The sequence below is a fragment of the Stigmatopora argus genome, chromosome 7, assembly GCF_051989625.1.
Source record: "Stigmatopora argus isolate UIUO_Sarg chromosome 7, RoL_Sarg_1.0, whole genome shotgun sequence".
Classification (NCBI taxonomy): domain Eukaryota; kingdom Metazoa; phylum Chordata; class Actinopteri; order Syngnathiformes; family Syngnathidae; genus Stigmatopora; species Stigmatopora argus.
In genome coordinates, this window is record NC_135393.1 from 14,440,029 (window position 1) to 14,464,561 (window position 24,533).

The following is a 24,533-nucleotide window of genomic DNA, read 5'->3' on the forward strand; positions in this document are numbered from 1 at the left end:
CCTTGCTTAATGGGAACGAAAAATGTGAAAGAAAACACTCTTAAACGCCCCCGTCATTTCATGTGCGCATGCGCGTTGGTGTGACACAAACGGAAGTAGCATCATGTCGCTGGAGGACCCTTTTTTCGTCGTGAAAGGGTAAGAAAACTTAATAAAACAGCATTTAAAGCTCAGGAAAAAAACACCCCGCAAGCACACGTTCGGTGTGTGTTTTACTCGGTATTCCCCAGAGTGATCGAAAAAGTTTTTACCCTAGCAGAGATAGCTGATCGCTCTGGGTAGCTGACTAGCCTTGAATGCTCTCATCCTTTCCTTGCAGTGATTCTCGATTCCGAAGCTTTTTGTTTGTTCCTTTTGGGCAATCAAAGTCACTTTCACGTCGCATAGTTCTTGTTTCACACGCTTTTATTTGTGGATCTTCGGGACTTTCTTTTTCCTGTTCGTGGGGCACTTTACGAGTATTTGCCAAGTCAGTAAATGGAGTTAGCTTGTGTGTTTGTTTGGCTTCCAAACGAAGATGTCAGTATGTAGCATGCCGAGTTAAATAACAAGTGACAATGTGTTTGTTTGCGTGTGCGCGCACTTGCAGGGAGGTGCAGAAGGCCACTGCGCGTGCACGTAGCCTCTTTGACAGGTGGGAGGAGCTACTGCAGGATGGAACTCAGGTAAGCGAGGGGTCCTAAATCGTCCTATACATTAATAAACATGACTTTCAGGATTAACATAATCAAGAAAACATACGTAAAATGGCTCGATATCAAATCACACATTCAACTTTGCCATATTTATATAAAGAAATCCGTTTTTCATTACATAAAATAAGTCCAATTAGACTGCCCCAATGTCATCTTCCTCAGTCGATTACTAATTACAACTCATAATTCTTAATCAATTCTGTGTTGCACTTTTTGAGAAATGGGAGGAAACGCAAAGCTATGTTGGTCATCAAAAATGTCCAATTGTGTTGTTTTACGTCATCCTGTGTTTGCATGCTTTTAACAATAATGAATGTGTTATTATTTGTTCAGGTGAGTCGTGATGAGTTGGATTGGAGCACCAATGAGCTGCGCAACTGTTTGCGGGCAATCGACTGGGACCTGGAGGACCTTAGCGAAACTATCAGTATCCTTCACGACCGGCGTCACGTTGTCTTGTTTGGAATACAAACACAAACGTTGTTGTCTTCCAGGAAATTGGCAGCATGTAAAGGCCATGCCAACAGTCGTTAAAAAAAGGGGGAAAAATCCTTGAGAGATTGTAATTGACTTGTTAAGATGCAATTTGTGTAGGGAGTGCTATTAAAAAGAATAACACTTAACCAAGACTAATGCTAAATACACATTAAAAAAGTTAGAATAAAAAAGAGAACATCTTGCGCTTACATTGAATTTGCTACATTGTGTGAGTCATATTATTAAAATAAATTTCAATTATCGAGAGTATATTTATGATTCTGTGGGAAAAGTCATACAATCACAAGGAAAAAGGAATTTCAAAAAACGTTTTCTAAGAAAGTACAGTAAATGTGAAGTTGTAATTTAATAAAATAAAAAAAGGCATTATATTGCCAAATTCAGAAAATTCGGCTGTCTTAAACCTTGAAGTTTGTTGCCATGGCAACAGTGACTACTCTGTCGATTGTTTGTCTCTTGACCGTACCGTGCAGGTATTGTCGAGTCAAACCCGGGAAAATTCCGCCTGGGAGATGAGGAGCTTCAGGAAAGAAGGGACTTTGTGGAGAGAACCAGAAAATCCGTGCAGGTAAAGTCATCTCTCCAATGATGACGATGATACGATATGTATCTCGGCCTGCACGATTTAAAGTGAAGCAATTCCAGTCGATTTGATTCAGTGGGATAACGGTTCAATTTGATATTGTACTGGCTAAGAGTGAATGAAATGAATCGTAAAATGTTTATTTGCTGAGATGGACCACGATTGGACTTCTATCACTGTCAATGACCCTGAAAAAGTGAATAATAATCATGTTTTCTGCACAGGAGATGAAGGATCAATTGTCCAGTCCGTCCGCTGTGGCTCAGGCGGAGAAAAAAAACAAACAGGTTGGATACTGGAGCTAACCTAAAAAAAAATTCCGATGGTATTAATAATAACACAATTTGATCGTTTCAGGCGCTGCTGGCTTCTTCGGTTTCGGACCGTTCCACGCAACTGGATGCCCACCTGGTGTCTGCCAATTCCAGATACATTCAAGAGCAGCAGGAGCAACAGCAGGTAGCATATTAGCACGCAAAAATAATGACAATATGATGGTGAAAATGTCCATGTGCTATTTGGGAGATCGTTTTTTTTGGTACGTTTAGTTGAATTTTGTTGTGAGAACAAGTTCGTAATATTGTACATTGCAATATTATTTGGAGTAAGATGAAAGTACAAGGTTAAAATGTCTAGTTTTTTATGGAAATGACATGATGATTTTGTAGGATGAAGTTGAAATAACGTCATGGGAAAGGGGTTATATTTGACATCTTGCTAGAAATACCGGTATGACATGCTGCAAGCAGTCCAAATTGTGGTGCTGCTTTTCTTGTGTGCCATTTTTAATGATATCATGCCTCAAATATCTTTAAAAAAACTGTTTCAGTAGGAAAATCCTCTTTGGAAGACATGACCAATGGCTCATTTCAACTTGCATTGGTGATTCTTAATGATCCCATTTACTTTGATTTGCTTTGCTTTGTACTTCGTGCTTTTGCTTAATCACCCTCTTGCTACTGTTAGAATGAAATTTCCCAAATACGGGATGAATAAAGTTATCCAAAATATCCAAAAATACAAAAGAATCTTTTTAGAATATAAATATGTGGCTTTGTTTTTCTAGCTTATCATGCAGGAGCAGGATGATCACCTGGAGCTTGTTTCCGGAAGCATTCGGGTTCTCAAAGACATGTCGGGGCGTATCGGCGACGAACTGGACGAGCAGGCCGTGTGAGTCCCTCAGAAATTTGGCCCTGCAGTAACTTTTTGGCGTCTATTTAATTCTAGTCTTTTAATGCAGTAAACTTGGGTCCAAGTTTGATGCTTCTATTTTTTTTTGCCAATTTTCATCTTTCCTTCTAGCATTTTGGGGGACTTTTCCGAAGAGATGGACCAGACGTCTTCCCGTATGGACTCTGTTCTCAAGAAGCTCGAGAAGGTCTCGCACATGACCAGCAGTACGTAGCATACACGCGCACGCATGTATGAAGACGCATTGTGAACATGTCCTATTTCGGTGGGGGGCAGGTCGGCGTCAGTGGTGCGCCATCGCCGTGCTGGCGGCTATTTTGATCGTCGTTCTCATCCTCTTCTTCGCCCTCTGACCACGGTGACCACTCTTCTCTATGCCCCGCACAACGGAAAAGATCGGCCATGTTTTTCCTCACCCCCGGACTGAAAGAAGGACTTGCGTCCGGCACGTTTTGAACGCGGGTCGTCCACGGTCAAGTTTTTTGCTCAAAGGCGCCGCCGTGCTAAGCGGAGGCCTCACAGGAAGCCGAGGAAAGTGAGATTTTAGTCGATTACTACGCGATAAATCCAATTTTCGGGTTAATAGTTGAAATAATGTGAGGTAAATTAAAAAAATGCGTTTTAGAGAAAACAAGTTTGCAAGAATGCTCCAGAATATTATGAGGAAAAACAAGATTTTTCAAGGGTAAAGTCGTAAGTCGTAATAGTAGAATTTCTTGAGGTAATTGTTTCTTTAAGAAGAAAAAGTCACACTATCACGAGGCAAATAAATTGAAGTCGTAATATCCAGTGAGGATATTTCAAGAAAAACTAAGTGGAAATCTGAGAATAATAACAAATATGTCATAAGTTTTTGTTTTATTACTACAAGGAAAAAAATGAGAAAATCTAAGTTTGTATGATGGTTGTAGAAAGAACAAAAATTCTAAAATGTTGAAAAATACATGAAAGCAGTGAATTTGTAATGACACAAAATAGTCATAATTTTACAAAAAGAAATAATATTAGCTGAACTTTTTGATGGCAAAGAAAGTTTAAAAAGATCCAGGAAAAGCATTTTTAAGTGGAAATATTACAACAGAAGTTGTATTATATGCTGATTTTTTTTTAAATTACAATATATGTAAAATATGTGTATTGAGGCAAAAAAAAGGCCAACTTATGAGAACAAGGTAGGACGACATATCCCCTTGTGGGTGTTATCATAATGAACTTTGATTGTGATTGTTATTGTTCCCAAACACGAGTCTAAGTGTCCATGGGAGATGTTTTTTTGTGTTTATTTTTTTTCCCGTCCTTGATGCCTTAAATCTATTTTTCTACATTTGTTAAGTAACGTGATGTCACCAAAGCAAAACAGCTCTCGTCCTCGTCACGATCACTACCAAAAATATTTACCGTCTGATATGTAAAGAAAAAAAATGGCTGAGGATGTTTTTTTTTAATTACATGTAATGTTAATTGGCTGGCTTTGACGAAAACAGTCGCCAAATCCATAAGAACATTGTTTCAACAGTACAATTTGTTGAAAGTTAACGGTACATTGATCCTCTGAGCCCGATTTTATTTTTATTTCTATATAAATATATTTCGCGCCGTGTATGTGTACATGACGAAACGTTAGCTTAAATGCGTTCCGTCGGCCGGTCAATGTTTGAACTTTTTTTTTTTTAAATCGTATATCCTTGGCGCGGATTAAATGTTGAAAAAAAATCTATTAAAAACTTGAGCATCATTCTTTGCTTGGCCTTTCCTTTATTTTTAGCTTTTCACAGTTAAACTCATGTGAAACATTTACTTAAAGTCCATAAATAGTCCAGAGGTTTTTTTTCTCTCTTTTTGTAAAAGATTTTTTTTTATTAATTTACATACGATGGAAAACATTAAGGAACAAAATAAAGACTAGAAAACCGAGTGAGCTATCTTGACTTCACATGTGGCGGTTTATCCATTTTGGCTCCCGGTCGGACCTTCTGCTATCATCTTGGTCACCATGGTGGCGACATGGGCTGAGGGTTCTGAAGGTAGGACATGACCACGGCAGAGATGGACAACCTGCGCGCATTTCATGATTGATGGCGTAAGCGATATAATTGTGGGGTCATTTTAAGATATCAGAAGTTTAAAAGTCCAATTGTGGTAAAGACAACTTTCTAATTTGTTGTTTTCTCTGTTAAACAAAGTTTTTTTTGCAAAACATGTTAGAATATAATGACTACTTTTCTAGAAGACATTCCTGTATCATTAAAAAAAGATAGTTTCTACTCTTTTTCATTCTTTCGTTAAGAGAGGTTGAACATAATTCACGACATTATTTATACCTTTGTATGTTATTAGTAGTGAATGATTTAAGTGTGTATTCTCACACAAACCAACACTCCACTCGTGTGTGTGTGTCTCACTCACATGAAGCTGCTCATCATCTGTTTGGTGTCCTCAGAGCTTCTGGAGTTGGCGAAGCTGATGAAGGAACAGTAGACAGCGATCCAGGCGCACCACTTCAACTAGAATTTAATATTTTTTTAAAAATGGACATAATAAATAAAGATGACTTTAATCTGTATTCATTGTGTATGTGGCTCCAGTTTTTCCACCTAGGTCTACAGTGTCTTCTGTGTCTGTCTTGCTACTGCAACCAAGGAAATTTCCCGAATACGGGATGTACTAAAATTCTAAACTAATCTAATCTAATATAAACTATGTCAATGGGGGGTGTTTGTGTATAAGTGAATGTTTCACCTTGAGCATCAGTCCACACATGCTGAAGATCATGCCTAGCAGGTTCATGTAGTCAGGGGTGGGATCCTCCAGTGTTGGGTTGGACTCCGTGGTGGGGGGCTTGTACCTGGAACAAAGTTTTAACTGTCAGATTGCGGCCATGTTATGTCATATACAGTTTAGAAATGATAGACTTGTAATCGCTTTAGGACAGCTCAGCACTTAACCACCGGTCAAACTATCATGCTAGTGGTGAGAGCGGACATTATTAACGTAAAGAAACTTACCGCAGGATTTTATTTTGCCTCTTGGGATCCGCCATGTTGTTGGAAGACATGGTGTTTAGGAGAAATGTCAAAATTGATAGATTTAGGAAAGTTTAACGCTAATTTAAATTCCGTTTATCGTGCATGGCCGAGTAGTTTCTTTCAGTGAAAGGAACTTCCTTTGTTCTTCAAAGTAAAAAGATTGAGCAGAAATAGAGTCGACGTTTGAATGGAAGGAAATATTTTGACTTCTTATTTTGAAAACTACCACGATGTCCCAGGAAGCTCTGCGCATAGTAGAGGAAATTACGTAGATGTATTTCCTATCTCACACGGAAATAGTAGTGTTGTGCGTAGAAACAAATGTCGGTTATGTAGAACTTTTAATGCAAAAATACTAACATTAATCTTGAGAAAAATGATTAGATTTTACGTTGCAAAACATCGCCTTCAGTAATTAAATACAAGGCGAAAAAGAAACTACTCACGTCCCCAGATTTCAACTTTTGAGTAAGTAGGTACCACTATGCAATCTATATTATTGTATAATTTATGTACAATACGTCATAGTTCATGTTGGAAAATGCTATTCTTATAATTTTATAAAATTCCTCTTGAACATCTTATTTATAAAAAGTGTAAACTTAGGCAACCTTATGCAATGTTCCCAAAAATATACTTTCTTAAAATGTCCACTTGTTCTGCTTTCAGATAACAAATGTGAACTTCATTGTACCTAAAATCCAAAGCCAAAAAGCTTTCACTTTTACTGCAAATTAAAATTTCCTGTCTCTTCCAGCAGGTTGAGTGCACCATGTCGTTTCCTCTCCCCAAACCTCAGACCCCGCAGCTTCCTCAACATCTTCTGCGAACCATTGACTGTAAACAAGGACCGGTCAGAGCAGTGCGATTCAACGGTAATAATGGAACCAATAAAAAAATTTTAATGTCTGTGCTGAGTACACCAAAATATTTATTTCATTTGCATTTGTTTTGGTCAGCGGATGGTCAATATCTGCTCACCTGCGGTGCGGACAAATCTCTGAAGCTGTGGAGCGGCAGCCGAGGGACGCTGCTCAAGACTTACGCCGGCCACGGATATGAAGTTTTGGATGCTGACGGGTGAGTAAAAACATGGAATAAAAATCGGATGTCATCACGCAAAACACAATTTTGTTCACAATTTGTTAAAAATCAATCACGCGACTACAGTAGCAACTGAACTATTCGATACAATTAACAATACATAACATACATTTTTTAACAAGTACTCAGCAGGTTTAATCAATGAATTTTTTTTGCCGTGTTTTTTTAATGGAGGTGTTTACCCTCACTTATTTCCCTGTTTGTGTGTTCAGGTCATTTGACAACAGCAACATCTGCACAGGCAGTTCTGACAAGACGGTGATCCTGTGGGATGTAGCCACGGGTCAAGTGGCTCGCAAATTACGAGGACACGCCGCGGTCTGCGTCTTTCCTGCCTCGTCTTCTCTTTGTGTCCTTTGACTTGTAAACAATGATAATTTCTTCATGCAGAAAGTCAACTGTGTGCAGTTCAACGAGGAGGCCTCTGTCATCCTGTCTGGTAGGCCTAACAAAATAAAACACAATTGTTCAGTTGTGTTCGAGTACTGCAGGTTATTCTGAACGTTCGGTCTGGAACAGGCTCCTTGGACGGGACGGTGCGCTGCTGGGACACCAGGTCACGCAAGAATGAGCCCATCCAAGTTCTGGATGAGGCCCGGGACAGCGTCAGCAGTCTGAAGGTTTCCAAACATGAGCTGCTTACTGGGTAAACTCACATCTCATTTAGATATATTGTCCAAAAAGAGTAGATACCAAGTATGAGCACTATTTGGTCCGTCTATTAAAGAGCAATCAAATATTCTTAATCAGTATTTTTTTTAACTTGAAAATCCAGCGTGTGTTTTATAAGCAGACTCAGCCACCCACAATGCACTTTGTACTCAGAATAGCCCTATCAGAGGCTGGTATATTTAAAAAATAAAATGGACCAATCAAAATAAGATATAACTTTATGCTAGAATTTGTAAAAATTCTGCAGCATATTTTTTTTTGCCCGTAAAGATGTAGAATTATTAAAATGTAGATTGAATTCACAAAAGGGAATCTATCTTTATATTAATATCTGAAAGTTGAGATTGCCCATGTGGATATGAATGAAAATTTTAATTTTTATTGTTTATTTTTCTGACATTGCTGATTTTACTTCAGCTCCGTGGATGGCCGAGTGAGACGTTACGACCTTAGGATGGGGCAGCTTTACGTGGACTTCCTCAACAGTAAATACCACCTTTGTTGTCGTTTTGCCGTTCCGTCGACGATCGCGTCATCGCGTGTTTGGGCTTTGGTCAGGTCCCATCACATGCGTATGCTTCAGTCAGGATGGCCAGTGCACGCTCAGCTCCAGTCTGGACTCCACGGTCAGACTCCTGGATAAGAGTACGGGAGAAATGCTGGGAGAGTGAGTGGTCTCCATTTTATAGCCGAAATCGCGCCGTGGGTGGCCTTCTCGAGTTATGTTTATACTTCAGGTACACGGGACACAAGATGAAGGGATACAAGCTGGAATGCTGTCTGTCCAGCAAAGACACTCACGTGCTCAGCTGCTCCGAGGACGGAAACGTCTACTTTTGGGACCTGGTGGAGGTTAATAATAAGCCGATAGCAAAATGTTATGCATGCTAATTACTGGCATTGACCCGTCTGTTAATAATTGTACCAAATCTGCCAGGAAACAATTTTGACGCTCTAGTCATGGTTTAAATTTTGTTCTTTGTTGCAGGGTTGTTTGTCGTTGAAACTTCCCGTGAGCAAAGCAGTGGTGCAGTCAATGTCCTTCCACCCCACGCAAACGCGCCTCCTCACCGCCAGCGAGGGCCAGATGCACGTTTGGGCGGGCGAGCCAGAAGAACCTGACCAAGACGACAAAGATGACGCCGGCGCCATGGAATTGTGATTTTCCATTTCAGTACACGGTTTTGAAAGGTCCCTATTGTCCAGAAAACTTTATTTTTGTTTTTTTATTATGTCAGTTTGATAGTAAAGATGCAATGGGTGGCAGACATGCTAATAAATGTTTGTTTTTTACCACTGAACGTTATTTTTTTTATCCCACTACAATTACACACTGTTAAGTTTAACCAGTGAACTAAACATTCATAAACTGCTGGATATGATTCTAAATGCCTTTACACCATTAAAAAAATTGATAATTATACGTTAATCATATTAATCAAATTTTCAATTTCCAATTTCATTTTTATGAGTCATATAAACATTAACCAGGGTGATAACTTGGTCAAACACTACAAGCTTAGAAAAATACAGCACTAAATAGTTAAATTGTAAAGTATAGGAACTACTATTTATATTTTATTTTAGTGGATTAGCTTAAATTTGCACAAAATTTAGCATCAAGTCTAGCATAAAAATTTGACAAATCTCAATGACCAGTCAATTCCATTATTTTTATTGCGAAAATATATATATATTTATTCTCATTTCACTCCTACGTAACAATACTTGAAAAATGAAATAATGATTTCTCTATAGAGATTTTTTTACTGTACTGGGACAGAAAATAATAAATAAGAATTTAGAATTTTAAATCTTTAAAGTAATTCATCATCTTTATTATTTTTTTTACAAAATTCACCAACCAATTGATTCCATTCTTCTTGAATTATTTGTTTCTAAGTGTGAGCACTGGCCAATTGAACGGATGGAGGGCAGCGTTTCACCGAGATCCGTGTATAACGCGCACCCGAATTTCGCTTTAGTCTTTTGGTACAAAATTTTGCGCATTATATTCGAATAAATACAGTACGTACTTCTGAAAGGGAGTCGACAGAGGTTGGCAGCTCTGTTTAATAATAATATTAGCGCCTAAAGTTCCTGTGTACTTCCACCCAGCAGAATTGTGTCCTGCAGGAGATGAACCAGCTCCACCTGACCGGACAAGTTCTGGGCCTTAGGCGCCTCACATTTTGCCAGCTTCTCACTGCATCCGCTCAACCGAGATGCCAGCGACCTCTTGGGGCGCGACCTCTTGGGACGCGGCTCCTTCCGTTGCATCTTCTTCCGTTGCGGGTCGTGAACGACGCTGTGCCGTTGTAGGCAAATCTTCATGGTGAAGGTCCGTTCGCAACCGGGGTGGTTGCAGGCGAAGGGCCGCAGCTTCTCGTGGAACGAGCGCAGGTGCATTTGGAGGTTGGAGATAGAGACGAAGGACCGGTCGCACGCCTCGCGCGGACACAGATACACCTTCCGGGTGTCGGCGTGCACGAGCTGGTGTTGCTTCAGGAACCAGGAGTCTTTGAAAAACTTGCCACACTCCGGGCACAGCAGTTGCCGTTGATGATGTTCCTTGCGGTGCTTGACGTATTCGGTCCAAGTGGAGCCCGAGAAGGTGCAGTCCGTGTGGTTGCAGGGGTAACCTTGGTGCACCTTGTGTAGGGGTGGCAAAAACATATACTTACAGGTCCTAAGAAATGGCAACCATGTCAAAACATGATGACTGCACTAATGTAATTTTATATGCAGAAAATGAATTTGGCACTCAAATCTGTTATCCTGGGTGTTAAATGAACTGTTTTGAAGGGATTTAAGGAGATCGATTAAGACAGAAACAGAGGAACTACGTGGAAGTGAGTTGGGGAGTTCATGTCAATAAGACAAACCATTTTGGGGGTCTCACCTTAAGATGTCGCTTGAGGCGGCTCGGGAAGTTGAAGCGCTTGTCGCAGCCGTCGTAGGTACACGCGTAAGCAGGAACATGCTTGTGGCTCTCGCTCATGTGCCTCCGGAGCTGTTGGTGCTTCTTGAAGACGGCATCGCAAACGTCCACCGTGCACGCATAGCACCCCGTCGTCTCTCCTTCGGCGTGGACCTGGATGAAATGGCGCTTGCGGTTGGCGTTGGTGCCGAAGACTTTCCCGCAGCCCGTCACCTCGCACGGGAAGTTGCACAGGCCGCTGTGGGTGAGCTGGTGACGGGCCAGATGATACGTGGTGCAGAAGGACTTGTTGCAGCCGTCTTGCGGACACGCGTGAGGCTTGACCCCCGTGTGCGAGCACATGTGGGCGTCCAGCTTCCATTGCCTGTTGTAAGCCGCCGGGCAATCTGCGAACGAGCAGATGTAGCGCTTGTGCCGTGGCCCGGCTTCCTCCATTGTTAACCGGCTACAAATTCTCGAAAAGTCACGATTTAAAGGCTTATTTCTGCCGGAACTGTCATCGCGTCGGCACTGGCTGTCACGCTCGTAATATGGAGAGGTCTTCCGCGCGCCGTAAATCAACGGTGGCTAACGTGCTAACCTGTCGGCCATTTTAGAACAGAGCTCGAGCCTCATGAGATTATTGTCAAAGTGCGTGTTTGAAATAACTAGAGATTGCTATTTTTAAAACATCTTGGATTGTTATAAACGTAAGAAATGCAGTAATTTTAATTTCATTTTAACTGTTAACTTGAGTTTAGTTTAATCCATCTCTCTTACATACGTTACATTAAAGCCAACAGAATAGTTTTCCACCAGTGACTGCAATTTAAAGATATCTAGTCTTTTAATTAATGTCTTTACCGGAAGCTATACTTTCTCACAATCCCGTTTTCAAATATTAAACGTCACAGTTGTCGTCACAAAAAAAGAAATGTATTGCAAATAAACCACCAGGGAGAGCAGGAGAACTTTTCTCCTTACATATATGGAACAATGTAATTTGAATTTATATATGGTTAGCCTGGAAAAGTCTATGTTTACAATATTGAGTTGGCAAAAATATTAAAATTTAACGGAATATAAAATTGATCACTGATGAAATATTTCCAAAGGGGGAAAACTGTAAAATCACACTTTGTTTTAAAGTCGAGTATACAATAATTTATGGTGCATTTTCCTCTGACGTCTTTAGTAGCCACACCCCCCTCTGAGTGTCCCAAAACAGGAAAAACCTAGTGAACTGTACCATAAAGAATTAAAAACCACTCCTCGACATATAGTGACGAAAGCCGACTGCAGTGTATTTACACTACAGCGTTCTGAGGGACACGAGCAAGGACATGAAGATCGAAGGGCGTAGCTGGTGCTCGTCTCGCTTCCTGGTTCCCGAGAGGCGTCGTTTTGGGCAACAAATATACCAACTTGGAGTGGACCACCATGTCTTCTAGAGATTTAAGCGAGTGAGTGAGACCTGGATATACTTTTATCAAACTTAATTCATTGGCTACCATTGACAGAACTAGACGATTTCAAATGGGAGGCTTGACATAAGATCCATTTGCTGCCACCCTCCCACTCCAAATGGATTGGACACCGATCAGTGATGAACTCTAGAATGCACAGCAAGATGGGCATGTGGTCTGATCGATATCTATCATTTTCAATTTTGGATAACAGATTTATGAGGTGGTAAGGAATGTTCCCAAGTTGCCAATTTTAGATTAACTTGGCATTGATTTAATTCTAATCTTACTTTAGACTTGGAAAAAAATGGACCCAACATGCCTTTTCTGTTTACCCTTTAAAAAATGCATTCCTAAAAAAGCTCGTGCTCTTAAAAAAAAAAGAAATTTCAACGAAAAGCCTTAGCTGGCTTCCTTGTCCAATCACGCACAGTCTCGTCCGTCAACCGCTGTCAATAGCAGCCAACCAGTTAATACATGCCGCTTTTGTCCCAGGTCTGATTAAGTCGTTCTCACGCATTTTCCCCTGCTGACGAGACCCCGATATGGCCCCTGCAAGGACTTGGCTCCGTTGGGCCCACTGCCAGGACACAACAACTTCTGGTCCAGATGAAGAGAGGGTGAAATACTGGGGTGATCTCTTTGATCAGATGGATCTCAACAAAGATGGATACATTGACATAAAAGAACTACGTAAAGGGCTGGCAGGGCGAGGGCTGTCCAAAGCCTCACTGGAGAGGGTAAGAGTCTTCACCTTTTAATCGGTATATACTCACCTGAGTGAAAATGCTCAACACCCCAACTTTATTGTGTGCACAAGAGCAATATATCAGTCATCTCCATATTCATTTATTTGGATAAAAGGATAAGGGTTACACAGCTAGCGTGTGTTTTTGTGCGGAACACGATGTCTATTTTGGTGGTGGGGCGTAGGACTTTGTAAGATGAGAATGGCAAACTATCAGGGTGACAAATCATGAGGGATGCCAGGGCTTTACTGTTCTTATCCACAAAATAATCATTTCAGAAAAGGTGACATGATTTAAGGGCAACTCTAACCTTTAGGATAACTTCAATTCATTTTCTGAGTTTGACAACCTTGTTTTAAACCAAATCTTCTGTGTTGCAAGATTGTTAAGGCAGGGGACGCCAATGAGGACGGAGTGCTTGACTTTGAAGAGTTTACTCAATATCTGCGTACCCATGAAAAGCAGCTCAAAGTCATGTTTCGCAGCCTGGACAAAAACAATGACGGTTTGTTGCAGCCTACGTTTTAATCATGAATCAATAGCAATACATTTACTGGATATATTTTACTTCATGTATGTGGATGGCTACTTGCAGGTGAGATAGATGCATCAGATATTCAGCAGGCTCTACGTGCTGTTGGCTTAAACATCAGTCTCAGGGCTGCGAATAGGATTTTAAAAAGGTCTGTGAACTTTGTTGTATTATTTCACCATCATTAACAAGGCTACTTAAAGCTTAAACGTTAATATACTGATGATTTTAAGTTCAATTGTTCATGTCTATGTGTGTCCTCCAGTATAGACAAAGACGGAAACATGACCATTGACTGGGATGAGTGGCGGGACTATTTTCTGTTCAACCCTCTCACAAACATGGAGGAAGTGGCGCGCTACTGGAAACGTTCAATGGCAAGGCTATGTATATATGGAACTACATAGTATACTATAGGGCAGATATTCATATTCAATTCTGACTTGGCTATATGGCTATAGACAGCAGACTAAAACAAAGCAAGAAACAGACAAACTCTTTAAATATTGACAGTAAAAATGTCCTTTATAATGTTTTGAGGGGGAAAAAAAACAACTATAACCTGTGCCTTCATTAGATGTTGGATTTAGGTGAGCAACTAACAGTTCCAGATGAATTTTCCGAAGAGGAGAAAAAGTCTGGCTATGTATGGCGGCAGCTGATCGCGGGAGCATTGGCTGGATGTGTTTCACGGACCGGGACCGCCCCGTTAGATCGGCTCAAAATCTTCCGGCAGGTCAGTCACTCGACTTTACGGTCAGAATCAAATGAGTATTTAACCCTCTACCCCAGGGGTGTCAGACTCGGGCCGCGTTAACGTCAACTCGATTTCACGTGGGCCGGACCATTTTAGATATAATATTTAGATTTATTTTTATAAATGGATTAAAAGAACTGTATTAAAATCCCTGAATATTCATTTTTGTATAGATCTAAAACAATGTTTATTTTAGCTTATATTTTTAGATTTTACAAAATGATTTTTGAACTAAAAACGGAAAAAAAATGATCAAAAAAATTACAATTATTGATTTAAAAGGTGGAAAATGAGGAAATTTAATATACATCTATACTCTTCATTTTAATTTGATCCTAAAACAGAAAGTCGGCACTCATGATTTACTTTCCAGGGCCACACAAAATGATGCGGCGGGCCAGATTTGGCCCCCGGGCCGCCACTGGTGGTTGATGTTCATCTTTAGTTGCCATATTATTGACATATTATTTTTTCCTTTTTTTATTAAAACATTTTTTTTAATGTAAAAGAAATGTCAAACAAACAATATCAGATGAAATACAGAACATTTGCATTCATTTGTTTTTTTAGGTTCAAAATCATATTAAAAAAATTAATATAAAAGAGAATGTCTTACTCTATTTGCGGTTTATTGCCAATGAATTGATGGCGATATCTTCATTATATCCTTTGGCAGGTTCATGGTTCCTCTCTTTTTAGTGGTAACGTGCTGAGTGGCTTTCAGTACATGATAAAAGAAGGAGGTGTGCAGTCCTTTTGGAGGGGAAATGGAATCAATGTTCTCAAAATTGCCCCAGAGACTGCAATCAAATTCACAGCCTATGAAAAGGTGAACATAAACATACTATACTTCTTTTCTGTCATTGGTTTCACCGCCTTTCAATCATTTTAGCATAAAAGTAAAGGCATTTGGCAAAGAAAATTACCAGTCCACAAAAAAATCATACATTTATCATAGTGAGTGTATGTTATATTTGTTTTAATAGTTAAATAATGAACGCAAATGATGGCAAAAGCATGTAATGAAATTCATCAAAAGAAGGATCAATAACTTCTCTGTGTTTTGGAATCTTACCCCCCAAAATTCCAAGAATCCACTTCCTTGTAAATGTCCGGGTATTCACTGTTGCAATGGAACGGCATATAAAAATTGTCTGCCCTTTTTCCAGATCAAGCATATAATGTATGGCAGAAAGGAAAACAAAAATCTGAAGGTTCACGAGCGATTTCTTGCTGGCTCGTTGGCCGGCGCCACTTCTCAGACCGCCATCTACCCACTGGAGGTGATTTCAACTCATAACACAGTAGTACGGTAGTACGTAGGTTCCATCGCATCTTTTTCATGGACAGGTGCTGAAGACGCGCCTCGCGTTGAGAAAAACAGGGCAATTCTCAGGGATATCCGACTACGCCAAGCATATTCTACAGAGAGAAGGAGTTTCAGCTTTCTACAAGGGTTATGTGCCCAATTTGTTGAGTATTGTGCCTTATGCAGGCATTGATTTGGCAGTCTATGAGGTGAGGTGGCCATGAGGCTAGCATGTATCATACCTGTTAACTTAGTACGTTTTTTTGATCATTTTAAATTGTGTACGCCATATAACAACTTTTCTATGGGATTTTTTTAAAGAACGTTTTTTTTTATAAAAAAAGAACAATCTCATTATTCCGATTTCGGCTCTAATCCGGATCGTCTCGGTCGCTGGTAGCTGACGAAAACTTCATCGATGACTGCTAATATTGTCATTCGTTAAGCATGATATGCGCACGCAAATTCCCCTTTCAGTCGTCCGCCCCTTTCACTATATTAATATAGCGCGTCAGCAAGCAATGTACCCAGACAGTCAACCTGTCAGCGTCATACAGCAACATCTACAGAATCTTGAATTTTCGAGAAAATTTGAGACTTTTAAGTGCGCCCCATGTGAGTAAATATGTGCCGCGTTGCATTTGAGCGTTTTTTTAAATCGCTTAATAAGGGGAATTGCAATCATTAATAAAAGGAGCCATTGGCCGAGGTTGACAGGTGTGATGTATATACTTGGACAGTACATGTGGTTTATTTCTTCTAACTTGGTGTCTGTTCTTCAGACGCTGAAGTTTGTGTGGCTAAATAGGAACAGAGGCGTGGCCGACCCAGGGGTCACGGTCCTGGTCGGCTGTGGTGCAATCGCCAGCACATGTGGGCAGCTGGCAAGTTACCCACTCGCGTTGATCCGCACGAGGATGCAAGCTCAAGGTTAGAAAAAAACAATAAAAGATTGTAGACATTTTAATTCACGCAGCCTCCGGGACTAAATTCTAGTTACGATGACCATATTTTTCAGACTATAGGTAGCACCTGAGTATAAGTCGCGCTAGCTAAGGAATGCCCAAAAAATATGTAAGACACACTCATATAAGTTGCAATTTTGGGGGGCAGTTTTTTTCTTATCTAATCAGAAACCAAGAACAAACATTATACGATAAAGTAATAGTAAACTAGGCAGCAACAGATAAAATAGGCACCTGTTATTGTATAATTAAAAAAAATCACAACAACTACGAAAATAAAGTACGGTATGCACAACTTCATAATAACGTGAGTGGAGATTTATCATTGAATAAAAAAAGTTATCCCTCGCCTTCAGGCTTTTCCAATCGAGTAAAGATCCAATTTGAAGTGGTTGTTGATCAAGTTTTTTCTTTCTCCTTTAGCCTTGATGAAAGGATCCCATAAGCAATCCATGTCCGCCTTGATTCGCGGCATCGTTTCCAAAGAGGGTGCGACGGGGCTGTATCGAGGAATTTCCCCCAATTTGCTCAAAGTCGTCCCTGCTGTCAGCGTGTCCTACGTGGCGTACGAGTACACGAGGATAGCCCTGGGCGTGGATGTGGAGGGTAGGCGAGCGGGGAAAGGGAAGCTTTAAAAACAAGTGGATGCTTTGCTGTGGCTTTCACTTGCGAGCAAATCAGTTTGCCTGAATGAAGATGTGGACTTGTGACGGTGGATGAATTCACACTGCGGTGATTGCAAATCTTGATGGAAGAATAGTAAAAGAGATAACACTACCCTGCCTTTGGATGACCTCACATGATGGCATAGAAGATCCTGTGAGCAATTTTATGCGTGAGTGTCATTCAACTGCATGTTCAAGCATCTGCATTCGTATTTACAAATACTGTATGACTCGCATGCGGGTACCAGAGAGGCAGTTGAGGTGCATTGTGAAGTGGTACTGTGTTTTTCACTCAAATGTAAGAGGATTTTTACTCAATTTTTCTTCCTCACAGGTGTCGTGTAGAGAAGATAGATGACTGGAGTCTATCCCTGCCGACCGTGGGCAAAAGATGGCATGTTGAATTGATGTTTTTATAAAACTGTTTAGTATGACTTGTTAGCAAGATAATGACCAATAATATTTTGAATTGTTTTGTGTCATAAGGGTTCAATGTGTCAAAATACAGTATACTTTTGTGTATACAAGCAAACCCTTGTATTGTATCTTTGTTCAATACACATATATATGATATGGTAATATTATATACTTTACAGTGTAATATTTAAAGTTATTGTATGTATATGCTGTGGGTTATTGTGTGTGTGTGTGTGTGTGTGTGTGTGTATACATGTAGATCATTTTGGGTTAGTTGTTAAAAACTATACATAGTTTTGGAATACTCTTAAAGCACTGGTCAACACTGGATCACTGAAAGAAAATGAATTAAAATTGTCCTGATAAAATTCCTACTTTTAAAGAGCATGGATGCCAGTTATTGACTAACTTGTAATATATATATATATATATATATATATATATATATATATATATATATATATAAATATAAGTCTGCAATTCAATAATCAGCCCTGATTACAAGATTAAAAAAAGGAAAGAAAACTAGGGCTATGGAGGTCAATATTTGTTGGTTCCACTCCAGGCCGGGAGATGACGCAGTTTAGCGGCGTTCACGTGCGCTCTTTAAGCGCCCAAAAGCAGAGGAAAAGGTCTGAAAAAGGCCGAACCGGGGAGGGCCGAGGGTAGCGTACATTGATTGGTTATTTTAAGCAGAGAATTTTGCCGGCGTGACAAGTGATCTCTCGCACATTGGTAGTCTTATTTCGCCCAACACCAGCTTTGGCCTTCCCGCTTCTGCGCAGCCCGAGCCGGCCAAAAGACACCTGGACCCGGCCTCCCCCCCGTGTGTCATTACTCCTTGCTATCACCATGTCCGAATTCGGGTCCTTGCCGACCAACGGCGTCGGCGCCGGGACGAAAAAAGATGCTTTTGCGGACGCCATGGAAAGAGCTAGACAGGTAAAGCGAAAGCGACAGACGCGTTCAAAGTCACGAATACAATTCGGCGTGCCATTTAGCAGCTAGCTTGCTGATCCTTTTCGTTAGCTTCAGTTGACTAGCCAGCTTGTAGCATTATGCTAGCAACCGGCCGGTAGTGAGCCAAGCCGAGCCTCGTTGAAATTTGCTATTTAGGCCATCGTCTTAAGCCTTCCACAATATTAAAGTTGCCAATTTAGTCTTTTTTAATATATATATATATAATTCACCTTGATCAAATTGCTCCTGAGATATAAAAAATATTGACTCTGCTAGTCGGCGGCTGAATTAAAACTAGCCCCAGACGGTAATGTTTACTAAATAGAATTGACACTTTTTCAATTTATTTCTACGATAATGAAACCTAGACTTATTTCTATTTTCCCCAAAATGATCGTGTGTGTGGAGATCTGATGCCTTAGAAATAAATGTATTAACCCTTTGAGGGACAGTGGCAACGACAATGGACAGCTATTCAAATGTAGGCACTTTAGTCCTTTCTTTTAACTTGTTTTTCTACTTTATCCCTTTATAAAGCAAGTGACTATTAAGGGGAACTAAAAAAAAAACATTTTAGGGGACACTTAAGGCCTACATGTTATGGCCATTTAAAAAATACTTGAATGCTAATCATTATTGTTCATCTATTTTCCAATGATGAATCATTGTACTTTTATATATATTATATAATATCAATTCAATGGCTTTCCTTTACAAACTGTTTAGATTGCTTAAGGACCCAATGACAGAAAGTTGCATACATTTTTGCTCTCATCTTAACACTAATATTGTCATTGAAGTAAGTATAAAACCTCCCGAAAAGTCAACTCAATCATTCCATCTACCTAGATTGCAGCAAAAATCAGCGGGGAGAGCAGTCACTTGGCGAGCAACAACGGAGGAGATGAAGGCTATCCGTTCGCCGCACAAAAACGATCCCTCGAAGAAGCAGGTTGACCATCAATTCAAACTTTTTTTTTTTTAGTTTCTGAACCTGCTCAAAATTGCAAGAGGCTTACTGTTTCTTTTATTTAGATGAACCCGATGCCAAGAAGGTAGCCTCACAGATTGAAAGAGATTCAGCATTGTGTACGTTGAATTTGCACATTGATTCATCGCAATTGATGGATCCGCACACTTTCTAGCCATTCAAATATTTCTCCCTTTTTTTGCAGCTATTGGAGCGCAATTGGCTGCCATTGCTCAACAGAGGTATGCGTTTATTTCTTTGTTATTTTTATGTTAATTCTGCCACCCTGACTGACTTCTGTGAATAATTTTCTGTGTTAATTGCGTTCAATCGTCAGGCCCGGCACAATGACAATGACAGAGGATTGCAGAGTTCCTGATAGCATGGTTGGTCTCAGTAAGTGCATCCATTTTAACTTCCACATAAGTCATTGCACCTGTGCTGTTCAAGCCAGTATGTAATTGCTTCCTTTCCTTCAGTAATCGGCAGAGGAGGCGAACACATAAACAAAATACAACGGGAGTCCGGCTGCAAGGTCCAGATTGCACATGGTGAGCATTGAAGTTATGAAATTGACGCTGTCTTAGAATTTGCTATTCTTGAGGTTTTTTTGGTTTGGTTGTTTTTTTTTTTCCATGCGTTTCCATATTATTTCAGACAGTGCTGGTCTTTCGGAAAGAAGTGTTACTTTGACAGGTCCACCCGATGCCATACAGTAAGTTCGGCTTTGTACTTCACGTCGAAAATGTTACATCTAGAAGCAGTTTTCGTTCTGGTTGTTTAAAATGATTAGTGTTCAGATCTGGTGAAAGAAGGGGAAAAAAACATAATTAAACCTTCCAATTGTTCTCTATGATTGTTTTCATATTCAAATTGTGTGCTCAAATGTCTCCGTGCATGAAACCCGGCCAAAATCTCTTCCTTGTTACATAAATTTCCCTTCATTTTTCCAGGAGAGCAAAGGCACTCATAGATGAAATCATATCAAGAGGACACGATTCGCCCAACGGGCAGTCAGGCTCCATGCAGGAGATGATCATCCCTGCGGGCAAGGCTGGCCTTATTATAGGCAAAGGAGGAGAGACCATTAAGCAGCTACAGGTTTGTAAAATGGGTTAGAAATCACTAATCTGATTTCAACAACTGTCCAATCCAAAGTCGAGTATAATGTATATCTATCACAAAGGTTCCAAATTGTGAAAATTTGGTCCTTTTTTTACCCACAAAGCTAGCTTTAAAATGCTCTTTTTTTTAATGTTCCATTTGTGCATCGAGTTTTATGGCAAATGTTTTGTCATTTTCAGTGTAGCTTTAAAATGCTCTTTTTTTTAATGTTCCATTTGTGCATCGAGTTTTATGGCAAATGTTTTGTCATTTTCAGTGGACTTGTTTTTGACAGTTTTCACCAAAGTGTATCTATACTATCATCCATCTACATTTTTTTTTGAAGGAACGCGCCGGAGTTAAAATGATCCTCATTCAAGATGCATCCCAGCCTCCAAATATAGATAAACCACTCCGCATCATTGGAGACCCATTTAAAGTGCAGGTATTTAAAAATCTCACCAGATCACCGAGACGCACTTTCAGTTTCTTGTGTTTTTGAGTGACTTATTTGGCTGTCTTGTTTTTCCAGCAAGCTATGGAGATGGTTAATGAGATTCTACGAGAACGGGAGCACGGTTCTTTTGGGGAGAGGAATGAATATGGCTCAAGAATGGGGGGTGGTGGTGGCGGTGGTGGTGGCAGTGGCAGTGGCGGTGGCGGTGTTGATGTAAGTGTGAGATTTGTTTGACTTGGAATTCTCTTGCAACACTTAGTTTTAGTTTGTTAGATGCAATACATGCATTCATCGTAGTATATACTTGACGGACATTTTATTTGACCACGTAAAATAGTCAATCATTTTGCCCAAGTATATGATTAAATATCAGATGTTATCACCAGGGAGGTCTTGAAATGTCCTTCAATAAAACAAATGGAGTCAATCCAGAGGCATTTGTGGGATTCTTGCAGGTACCCGTTCCTCGACATGCAGTGGGGGTCATCATTGGAAAAAGTGGGGAGATGATTAAGAAGATCCAGAGTGATGCTGGAGTGAAGATACAGTTTAAACCAGGTTAATGTTCTTGGACATGGATGTTTTATTTTATTTTTAAGGTTTTTTCAGTTGTTCTTGTTTCTCTAAAGTGACTTTTTCTCGCTCATTCACCTCTGGCTCTTTTAATATACAGCAAGCACTTTTTTAAATGGTCAACACTGACGTTTCAGATGATGGCACCACTCCTGAAAAAATCGCTCACATTACGGGTCCTCCAGACCAATGTCAACATGCCGCCTCCATCATCACGGAGCTGCTGCAGAGTATCCGGACCAGAGATGACGGGGGTCAAGGGGTAAGCCCAAAGCATACTGAAAGTAGCATTTTTAAGGCAGCTGTCACCCCCTAGTTGAGATAAATGTGAAGCTAAACTCACATATTGTTAACATTAAATTTGCTGAACACGTAAGATGCTTATTCTCAATTTGACTCAAAGATTTTTGCTCAACAGGGCCCCCCTGGTCCAGGGATGCCACCTGGAGGACGGGGACGGGGGAGAGGCCAGGGAAACTGGGGGCCTCCAGGAGGAGAAATGGCCTTCTCTGTCCCTGCTAATAAATGTGGACTTGTGATTGGCAGAGGAGGGGAAAACGTCAAATCCATTAATCAACAGACCGGTGCATTTGTCGAGATGTCACGTCAGCCTCTACCAGATGGGGACCCAAATTTTAAAATGTTCATCATCAGAGGTTCCCCCCAGCAGATAGACTATGCAAAGCAACTTATAGAAGAAAAAATTGAGGTACTTTCAACAGTTTGTTGTGATCCCAATCACTACACGGGCTCACTTCGAAAAAAAAAAAGACACTGATTAACGGAAAGGTGTGTATTTGATCCAGGCCCCGATATGTCCAGTGGGTGGTGGTCCAGGTCAGGGAGGAGGCCCCGGTGATCACATGAACCCCTATAATTCCAACCCTTACAATGCTGGACCTCCTGCCGGTGCACCACAGTATGTAACTTTTTGGATGTGGGAATTGTTTTACCAAATAGTCTTGAATTTGTCTACCTTAGTACCGGGCCACAACCATTCAAATTATCTCTGTCTTTAGTGGTGGTGCTCCAGGTGGCCCCCAGTACTGTGCTCAGGGCTGGGGAAACAATTACCAGCAATGGCAGAACCCAGGGCCCCAAGACCCAAGTGAGTGTTACTACCCTTTTATTTGTCAAGCATAATTTATTTATCCAAGTCTTCTTCCCATCAGATAAGGCAGCAGCAGACCCGAATGCTGCATGGGCAGCCTACTATGCACAGTACTATAATCAGCAGCCAGGGGGCAGCGTGCCGGCACAGAACCCAGCAGATCCTGGAGCAGCTGGGGACCAGAACCAGGGAGCACAGGCCCCTGGAGGTCAGCCAGACTACACCAAGGCATGGGAGGAGTATTACAAGAAGATGGGCATGGGTATGTAGGAGTCAACAACCTCGGCTACATCCACTATCTATTTGCATTCTTGTCAACCTCGCTCACTCCCCTTAGTAATGATTGCAATTCCCCTTCAGTGATAATAAACCCCACAAATACAATGCGGCACATATTTCCTCACATAGGGTGCACTTGAGTCTAACATTTTCCCCAAAGTGAACAGGGTGCCCAATCAGTCGGTGTGCCTTTTTGTATGCACTAAATTCAAGATTCTGTAGATGTCACTGTAGGGCGCTAACACCTTCACTGTCTGGGTACATTGCTTGCTGACGCACTATATTTATATAGTGAAAAGGGCGGAAGTGTCTGGCGTGTGTGCGCATAAAATGCTCAAAGCATGAAAACATTAGCAAGTTTTATCAACAATGAGCTTTTTTTATTTATCTTTTATTTTTGTGATTTTTTTAGTCCAGCCCGCAGCAGGACCAGCTGCAACTCCGGCAGCGACACCAGCACCAGCTGCGGGAGCACCAGCACCTGGAGGCCAGCCGGATTATAGTGCAGCGTGGGCTGAGTATTATCGACAGCAAGCTGCCTACTATGGGCAGGGAGGACCGTCCCCTGGCCAGGCAGCTCCCCCACAGCAAGGACAGCAGGTATATTCTGCCCCCTCAGACATAAGATCTAAGATATATATAAAATGCAATTCAATCACATCAACTTTTATTTCTCATTGCAGGCGCAGTAATTGTTTTTGGACTGGTGGTTTTGTTGGCTCTTTGAACTTCTGCTGATATAGATTTCCCGTTTAGGTTTCAAAACCATGATTATGCCACCTATTATTTCAAACTCTAGTTTTAAACTTGATAGTTTACTGACATGTTTTGTTTTTCCTCCAACAAAAATAGAAGGGAAATAAGTTTTGTTCATGCATTGAAACAACGCACTAATAATCTACCTTAATTGGAATTTGTTTAGTCCCTTCACCCTCACCGTGTCATAAGTTTCTTTTCCAAACAATGTACCATAAATTAAGAGTATCTTTAATGCAGAATAATCACAACAGGTTAATAAATTTCGCAATAGTGTTTTATTTCTGTTTTGATTGAATAAGATGTCCTGTTCTTGGTATTTTTCATCCTCATTTGAAAGACGTTTGTCTTGGAATTTCATTTGTAATTTACCCTGTGATTCTTTTCAATTTTTAGTCTTTTTTTTTTTTTTTGAAAGAGTACGTGTGCCTGTATGCCACTCAACGGGGGAATGTTTGCTGTAAAATGACTTGCGCTTATTTGTTGGCGGGTTCTGTGTGGATGTCTTCCCTCTGTTTATGTGTACAACTTAATTAGTGGTAGTTTTTTTCCCTCTTTGCAATAGTTTCTTTCATTGCATTTTGTTATTTTTTTTACAGCTTGTTTTTAAATACTTAAAAATAAAACAACAGATCTACAACAGCTCCAGGTTTAGTCGAGTGTGTTAATATATCATATATTTTAGATAAATCCCTGACTTTGATTTCCAGGGACTCCAAAGAAAAAAACTTTGGAATACTTTACTGTCCACTATTGTGACTGTACGTACAG

The 24,533-nt window shown here is 40.5% G+C and overlaps 6 protein-coding genes across 9 annotated transcripts; 4 read left to right on the forward strand and 2 right to left on the reverse strand.

Annotated features, from left to right (window-relative positions):
• On the forward strand, positions 1–4,705 carry stx10 (syntaxin 10). Of its 2 annotated transcripts, none has more exons than XM_077604611.1 (9): positions 1–138; positions 590–665; positions 1,029–1,122; positions 1,667–1,761; positions 2,001–2,063; positions 2,134–2,235; positions 2,843–2,949; positions 3,082–3,176; positions 3,247–4,705. In XM_077604611.1, exons 1-9 carry the CDS (start codon positions 104–106, stop codon positions 3,321–3,323), a joined length of 744 nt encoding a protein of 247 aa, XP_077460737.1. In that variant the 5' UTR covers positions 1–103; the 3' UTR covers positions 3,324–4,705. The 2 variants fall into 2 exon arrangements, with proteins under 2 accessions (XP_077460737.1, XP_077460738.1); XM_077604612.1 differs by lacking the exon at positions 1–138 and adding an exon at positions 216–278.
• wdr83os (WD repeat domain 83 opposite strand) lies at positions 4,706–6,198 on the reverse strand. Its single transcript, XM_077604613.1, has 4 exons — positions 5,976–6,198; positions 5,710–5,815; positions 5,377–5,474; positions 4,706–5,025 (listed from the first exon to the last, which is right to left on the reverse strand). The coding sequence occupies exons 1-4, from the start codon at positions 6,023–6,025 to the stop codon at positions 4,959–4,961; spliced, it is 321 nt and encodes a 106-aa protein (XP_077460739.1). The 5' UTR covers positions 6,026–6,198; the 3' UTR covers positions 4,706–4,958.
• A 71-nt stretch (positions 6,199–6,269) lies between these two features.
• Positions 6,270–9,068, forward strand: wdr83 (WD repeat domain containing 83). 3 transcript variants are annotated; one of them, XM_077604609.1, is made up of 10 exons: positions 6,270–6,468; positions 6,754–6,871; positions 6,956–7,076; positions 7,313–7,418; positions 7,491–7,539; positions 7,620–7,746; positions 8,190–8,257; positions 8,331–8,439; positions 8,510–8,624; positions 8,761–9,068. In XM_077604609.1, the coding sequence occupies exons 2-10, from the start codon at positions 6,769–6,771 to the stop codon at positions 8,932–8,934; spliced, it is 972 nt and encodes a 323-aa protein (XP_077460735.1). In that variant the 5' UTR covers positions 6,270–6,468; positions 6,754–6,768; the 3' UTR covers positions 8,935–9,068. The 3 variants fall into 3 exon arrangements, with proteins under 3 accessions (XP_077460735.1, XP_077460734.1, XP_077460736.1); XM_077604608.1 differs by having other exon boundaries at positions 6,270–6,464; XM_077604610.1 differs by having other exon boundaries at positions 6,270–6,464; positions 6,757–6,871.
• A 520-nt stretch (positions 9,069–9,588) lies between these two features.
• LOC144077118 (transcription factor IIIA-like) lies at positions 9,589–11,504 on the reverse strand. Its single transcript, XM_077604607.1, has 2 exons — positions 10,675–11,504; positions 9,589–10,424 (listed from the first exon to the last, which is right to left on the reverse strand). Exons 1-2 carry the CDS (start codon positions 11,146–11,148, stop codon positions 9,864–9,866), a joined length of 1,035 nt encoding a protein of 344 aa, XP_077460733.1. The 5' UTR covers positions 11,149–11,504; the 3' UTR covers positions 9,589–9,863.
• LOC144077117 (mitochondrial adenyl nucleotide antiporter SLC25A24-like) lies at positions 10,693–17,934 on the forward strand. Its single transcript, XM_077604606.1, has 12 exons — positions 10,693–12,155; positions 12,654–12,898; positions 13,289–13,412; positions 13,503–13,590; positions 13,705–13,816; positions 14,017–14,175; positions 14,873–15,025; positions 15,366–15,479; positions 15,547–15,714; positions 16,288–16,435; positions 16,894–17,305; positions 17,470–17,934. Exons 2-11 carry the CDS (start codon positions 12,704–12,706, stop codon positions 17,103–17,105), a joined length of 1,473 nt encoding a protein of 490 aa, XP_077460732.1. The 5' UTR covers positions 10,693–12,155; positions 12,654–12,703; the 3' UTR covers positions 17,106–17,305; positions 17,470–17,934.
• A 216-nt stretch (positions 17,935–18,150) lies between these two features.
• On the forward strand, positions 18,151–24,404 carry khsrp (KH-type splicing regulatory protein). The gene is made up of 18 exons (XM_077605726.1): positions 18,151–18,494; positions 19,362–19,464; positions 19,548–19,601; positions 19,688–19,724; positions 19,820–19,878; positions 19,962–20,033; positions 20,140–20,197; positions 20,436–20,583; positions 20,933–21,031; positions 21,119–21,256; positions 21,499–21,601; positions 21,754–21,878; positions 22,035–22,325; positions 22,423–22,535; positions 22,636–22,724; positions 22,789–22,989; positions 23,419–23,606; positions 23,690–24,404. The coding sequence occupies exons 1-18, from the start codon at positions 18,405–18,407 to the stop codon at positions 23,696–23,698; spliced, it is 1,977 nt and encodes a 658-aa protein (XP_077461852.1). The 5' UTR covers positions 18,151–18,404; the 3' UTR covers positions 23,699–24,404.
• The last annotated feature ends 129 nt before the right edge of the window (positions 24,405–24,533 follow it).

What these genes read in the sequence shown, in the direction of transcription:
- wdr83os (XM_077604613.1), bottom strand. Translation starts at nt 6,025, where the DNA reads ATGTCTTCCAACAACATGGCGGATCCCAAGAGGCAAAATAAAATCCTG. An exon ending in TGTGTGGACTGATGCTCAAG is followed by an intron (nt 5,475 to 5,709) that starts GTGAAACATTCA and finishes ATTAAATTCTAG; the next exon opens with TTGAAGTGGTGCGCCTGGAT. An exon ending in CAGATGATGAGCAGCTTCAT is followed by an intron (nt 5,026 to 5,376) that starts GTGAGTGAGACA and finishes AAATGCGCGCAG; the next exon opens with GTTGTCCATCTCTGCCGTGG.
- wdr83 (XM_077604609.1), top strand. Translation starts at nt 6,769, where the DNA reads ATGTCGTTTCCTCTCCCCAAACCTCAGACCCCGCAGCTTCCTCAACAT. An exon ending in GGCCTCTGTCATCCTGTCTG is followed by an intron (nt 7,540 to 7,619) that starts GTAGGCCTAACA and finishes GGTCTGGAACAG; the next exon opens with GCTCCTTGGACGGGACGGTG. An exon ending in TTACGTGGACTTCCTCAACA is followed by an intron (nt 8,258 to 8,330) that starts GTAAATACCACC and finishes GGCTTTGGTCAG; the next exon opens with GTCCCATCACATGCGTATGC.
- LOC144077118 (XM_077604607.1), bottom strand. Translation starts at nt 11,148, where the DNA reads ATGGAGGAAGCCGGGCCACGGCACAAGCGCTACATCTGCTCGTTCGCA. An exon ending in GCCTCAAGCGACATCTTAAG is followed by an intron (nt 10,425 to 10,674) that starts GTGAGACCCCCA and finishes CCCCTACACAAG; the next exon opens with GTGCACCAAGGTTACCCCTG.
- LOC144077117 (XM_077604606.1), top strand. Translation starts at nt 12,704, where the DNA reads ATGGCCCCTGCAAGGACTTGGCTCCGTTGGGCCCACTGCCAGGACACA. An exon ending in GCTACTGGAAACGTTCAATG is followed by an intron (nt 13,817 to 14,016) that starts GCAAGGCTATGT and finishes TGCCTTCATTAG; the next exon opens with ATGTTGGATTTAGGTGAGCA. An exon ending in CCGCCATCTACCCACTGGAG is followed by an intron (nt 15,480 to 15,546) that starts GTGATTTCAACT and finishes TTTCATGGACAG; the next exon opens with GTGCTGAAGACGCGCCTCGC.
- stx10 (XM_077604611.1), top strand. Translation starts at nt 104, where the DNA reads ATGTCGCTGGAGGACCCTTTTTTCGTCGTGAAAGG. An exon ending in CCTTTTTTCGTCGTGAAAGG is followed by an intron (nt 139 to 589) that starts GTAAGAAAACTT and finishes GCGCACTTGCAG; the next exon opens with GGAGGTGCAGAAGGCCACTG. An exon ending in TACTGCAGGATGGAACTCAG is followed by an intron (nt 666 to 1,028) that starts GTAAGCGAGGGG and finishes TTATTTGTTCAG; the next exon opens with GTGAGTCGTGATGAGTTGGA.
- khsrp (XM_077605726.1), top strand. Translation starts at nt 18,405, where the DNA reads ATGTCCGAATTCGGGTCCTTGCCGACCAACGGCGTCGGCGCCGGGACG. An exon ending in ACGATCCCTCGAAGAAGCAG is followed by an intron (nt 19,465 to 19,547) that starts GTTGACCATCAA and finishes TCTTTTATTTAG; the next exon opens with ATGAACCCGATGCCAAGAAG. An exon ending in CCCAGGGCCCCAAGACCCAA is followed by an intron (nt 22,725 to 22,788) that starts GTGAGTGTTACT and finishes TCTTCCCATCAG; the next exon opens with ATAAGGCAGCAGCAGACCCG.